The 4,300-nt window shown below is 38.7% G+C and overlaps 1 protein-coding gene across 1 annotated transcript in view; it reads left to right on the plus strand.

The window, feature by feature from the left end:
- Positions 1 to 1,854, plus strand: part of LOC104760992 (probable protein S-acyltransferase 9) — a 2,325-nt gene extending 471 nt beyond the window's left edge. The window contains exons 2-5 of the mRNA XM_010484004.2: positions 24 to 209; positions 309 to 608; positions 721 to 954; positions 1,042 to 1,854. Of these exons, the coding sequence (XP_010482306.1) occupies positions 24 to 209; positions 309 to 608; positions 721 to 954; positions 1,042 to 1,530 (1,209 nt within the window). The 3' untranslated portion in view covers positions 1,531 to 1,854. The remainder of the gene's footprint in view (positions 1 to 23; positions 210 to 308; positions 609 to 720; positions 955 to 1,041) is intronic.

Raw genomic sequence — 4,300 nt, forward strand, 5'->3', positions numbered from 1 at the left:
TCCATTTATTTCTCTTTTTGCAGAAGTTTTTATTTGGTGGGAGATTGATATTTGGGCCAGATGTTTGGTCTCTTCCTTTTACCATACTGCTCATTGTTACTCCAGTTTGTTTTTTCTCTGTATTTGTTGCAACACATCTTCGCCAAGAGCTCTTACCAAACAACGCTGGACATGCCTTCTTAGTGGCAGGAGTTCTCCTTACTGTCTTTGTAAGTCTTCCTCCAATGCCCATTTGATATTTGATTACTTGGGCTGGTTTAGTGTTCTTCCTTCATTTATGCTATAAATCATATAACTGTTTTTGATAGGTACTGATCCTTCTCTTCATCACTTCTGCGCGGGATCCTGGAATCGTTCCAAGAAATATGCATCCGCCAGAGGAAGAGTTATGCTATGATACAACTATATCAAGTGATGGAAGACAAACACCCACTGTTCAAATTCCTAGGACCAAGGAAGTCATGGTTTATGGTGTTCCTGTTAGAGTTAAATATTGCGATACCTGCATGCTTTACCGGCCTCCTCGTTGCTCTCATTGTTCCATTTGCAACAACTGCGTTGAGCGTTTTGATCATCATTGCCCTTGGGTTGGCCAATGCATTGGAGTGGTAAGCTTATTCAAAATCATATTAAACTAGGAACATATGCAGAGTTCATTACTTTTTATATTGTGTAGGATACATATTTACATTTTTTTGTGTGTGTGTGTTTTGTGGGCAGAGAAACTATAGGTACTTCTTCATGTTTGTTTCCTCTGCAACTCTTCTCTGCATCTATCTTTTTTCGATGTCTGCTTTATACGTCAAAGTTATGATGGATAACCATCAAGGCACTGTGTGGAGGGCAATGAGAGAATCACCCTGGGCGGTATTGCTGATGATATATTGCTTTATATCTCTGTGGTTTGTTGGAGGGCTTACTGGATTTCACTTGTACCTCATTACCACAAACCAGGTTAGTTTTGTTCTGCTCCGAGTATTCATTCATTTAGTAATAAGTTGTGTCTCATCTGATATACCTTCACATTGCAATTTTTAACAGACGACCTATGAGAATTTCCGGTACAGATCAGACAATAGAATAAATGTTTATAACCGTGGCTGTTCAAACAACTTTTTTGAGATATTTTGCTCAAAAGGTAAACCGTCGAGGAATGACTTCAGAGCGTTCATCAAAGAAGAATCTCCTAGGAATATTACATTGGCTACCACATGGGAACGAGCAGAAGAAGCAGATGTAGGGAATAGGGAGGAACGGCGTCAGAAGGTGGAAGATGAGCTAGACATCGATGAAGATATTATGAACTTACAGCAACGTTCTAATGTAGAAGATGGAAGTGATTCGGGGCATCAGAAAATCGATATTGACATTATGAGAGTCGAGTCTAGTGAGAGAGCACCGACGATTCGATCAGAAGCTAGGCATGGTAACTGGGGAGCAAGAAGCAGCAACGCACAGGAAGATATAGTTGATGTGTCTTCTTCAGTCAGGGAAAGTAGAAGCTATGCAGCTGCAGAGGAGGGACGGTAAAGTGGTGTGGACTATGGTAGTAAAAAGTAAACAGGGTAATTCTTTTGAAGCTTTCTTACTCTTTCTTACTAAGTTTTATTGTTTTCATTATTTTATTGGTTTGGTTTGATTTGGGAGTTGTGGACAACACACTATGGTGGGGGTATCTGTGAATAAGCTTAGTGTAAGTTTGGGTAGAGGTCAAAATTAATGTTTTGCAGTGATGCTTTCTAATGACTTTTTAGGTTACTCTTATCTGTTGCCTTCAAATAGACAGAACTTGACATTCTTCATTTCAAAAATCTCTCTCTTTCTCTCTTAATAACATCACTCTTTTCGAACCAATTTGGCCTTTGGCATGTTTTATGAAAGATTCTCAAAAATGCTAATTACAAAATTCTGATCCCTTTCTTGATCTCTGTGTTCGAATCATGAAAATAAGAGCTGGAGAGATGATCGTATAAAATTAGTGTTATTGATAACAAGACTTGTGCTTATGATTGTGGTACAACCAAAACCCATCATTGGCGTTGGCGGTTGTAAGGTTAGAAGACTCCATGAACCTTAATTTTACTCCGATTTGGGGGAAATCGTCTGATTTGCCTAACGGATTGAAAATCTGGGTTTCATTGATTTGGATTTAACCGGCTTTAAATCCAAATTTAATCAAAACAAACCGGTTTTCTGATAACGATAACTAGAAAACCGTTTGTTCGCTCGCTTCTTTACATATTAATCTGTTTTTTTTTTCATGTTTTCCGCTTCTTGACCATTTTGTTTGCAATCTTGCTCTGCTCAATTGCAAAAGTTCTTTGCCTCTTTCACTTCTCAGTTGAGGTTTCTAGGGTTTCGTTAACTGCTTTTGGAGAGGTCGAAGAACCCAAGCTTCGTCGTGACACGATGATCTCCAATTGCTGATGATATATTGCTTCTAGTATATTGTTGAATCGATTCTGTTGGAATTCACACTTTGATTAATATCTAAATTAGTAAGAAAGGTGAAGAAGAGTAAGAAAGAAGTCACACAGCTTGAGAAGGAACGAAGGAAGAGTCAAGATCGAGAAGATGAAGAAGAAGACGTATGTTGTTTTTGTGTGTTTAACTGAGAAAGGCTTTGTGCCATTAATTATGTTTAGGCCCATAATTGTTGATGGGTTCGTTAAGACAAAACTATAGGTTAAGTCTAAGAGTATATATATGTGATGTATGGTGTACAAATGAATCTTATCCAAGAGAGATTAAGCTAAGACAAAAGTTCTAAAGTGGCTAAACCTAATAGTTGAACATGGTATCAGAGCTCGGTCAATCCTAGTGACGTGAACTTGCATAAAGTTAACGGAGAGAATGTCGAGATCAATGAACGACGTGAGAAGATAGTGCAAGATCTGTAAGAAGAGCAACCACAATGAAGGTGAGTGCTACTTTTTACAAAGTTATGAATCTCAGTTCTCTAGTAAGCAATTCAGATCACGGGAAGGTTGTTTTGCTTGTGGAAGTCCTGAACACATTTTAAAAGAATGTCAGAAAAGGCAATCACAACAACATTTAGAAGGGGAAACTAGTTTGTTTAATACAGCACATGTAGTGGAACATACTGATAATGATGAAATCTGGTTAGTCGACAGTGGTGCCACCAACCACATGACTAAGGAGGAAAGGTTTTTTACTACAATAGACAGATCGTTTAAAGTTCCTATCAGGGTTGGAAATGGGGACAAAATAATGACTGCGGGGAAGGGAAACATCGAAGTATCAACTAAGAAGGGAAGTAGGGTCATCAAGGATGTGTTTCTAGTGCCAGGGATATACAAAAATTTATTGAGTATACCTTAGATGGTAAGAAATGGATATCGAGTATTCTTTGTGGGAAACAAATGTATAATACACAATCGAAGTGGAGACAAGATTGCTGAAGTGGAGATGGTGAGGAACGCTTACTTGTTACAAATGCAAGTGGTTGAAGAAAGTGCAAGAATGGCCAAGGTGGAGAACCTATCAGAATTATGGCAAAAGAGGCTTGGACATTCATGCTTTCATAACCTGCAGAACCTACAAACAAGTCAGATGGTGAAAGGACTTCCCAAGTTCAAAGTAAATCATGATGTCTGTGAAGCTTGTGTAAAGGGAAAACAATGTAGAGAAGAATTTCCAAGGGCCTCAGAAACCAAAAGTAAAGACATTCTTGAATTAATTCATACTGATGTCTGTGGACCCATGCAAACACCATCATGCAGTGGGAATGTGTATATTCTTACCTTCACCGATGACTACTCGCATATGTTGTGGGTGTACTTTCTGAGAATAAAGTCAGACACTTTTGCCACATTCAAGAAATTCAAAAACCTGGTTGAAACACAAACAGGAAAAAAGATTAAGAGAATTAGGTCAGACACAGGAGGTGAGTTTAAGTCTGAACAGTTTTCAAGGTTTTTGGAGGAAAACAGAATAAAAAGACAATTTACAGTAGCATACTCACCTCAGCAAAATGGAGTTGCTGAACGTTGGAATAGAACATTGTTAGACATGGCAAGAAGCATGTTAAAAGACAAGAGAATGCCAGACAAATTTTGGGCTGAAGCAATATATACTGCTACCTACCTTCAAAATAGGCTCCCCACCAAAGCTCTCAATCAAAGGACACCCCTTGAGGTCTGGAGTGGTCACAAGCCGTCAGTTGCTCATCTAAAAGTGTTTGGGAGCATATGTCACATCTGGATTCCTGCAGCAAGAAGAAAGAAATTGGATGATAGGTCTGAAAAAGCAGTCTTCATGGGCTATAGCAGTGTAAGCA

The sequence above is a fragment of the Camelina sativa genome, chromosome 18 (genome assembly GCF_000633955.1).
Source record: "Camelina sativa cultivar DH55 chromosome 18, Cs, whole genome shotgun sequence".
NCBI classification, from domain to species: Eukaryota; Viridiplantae; Streptophyta; class Magnoliopsida; order Brassicales; family Brassicaceae; genus Camelina; species Camelina sativa.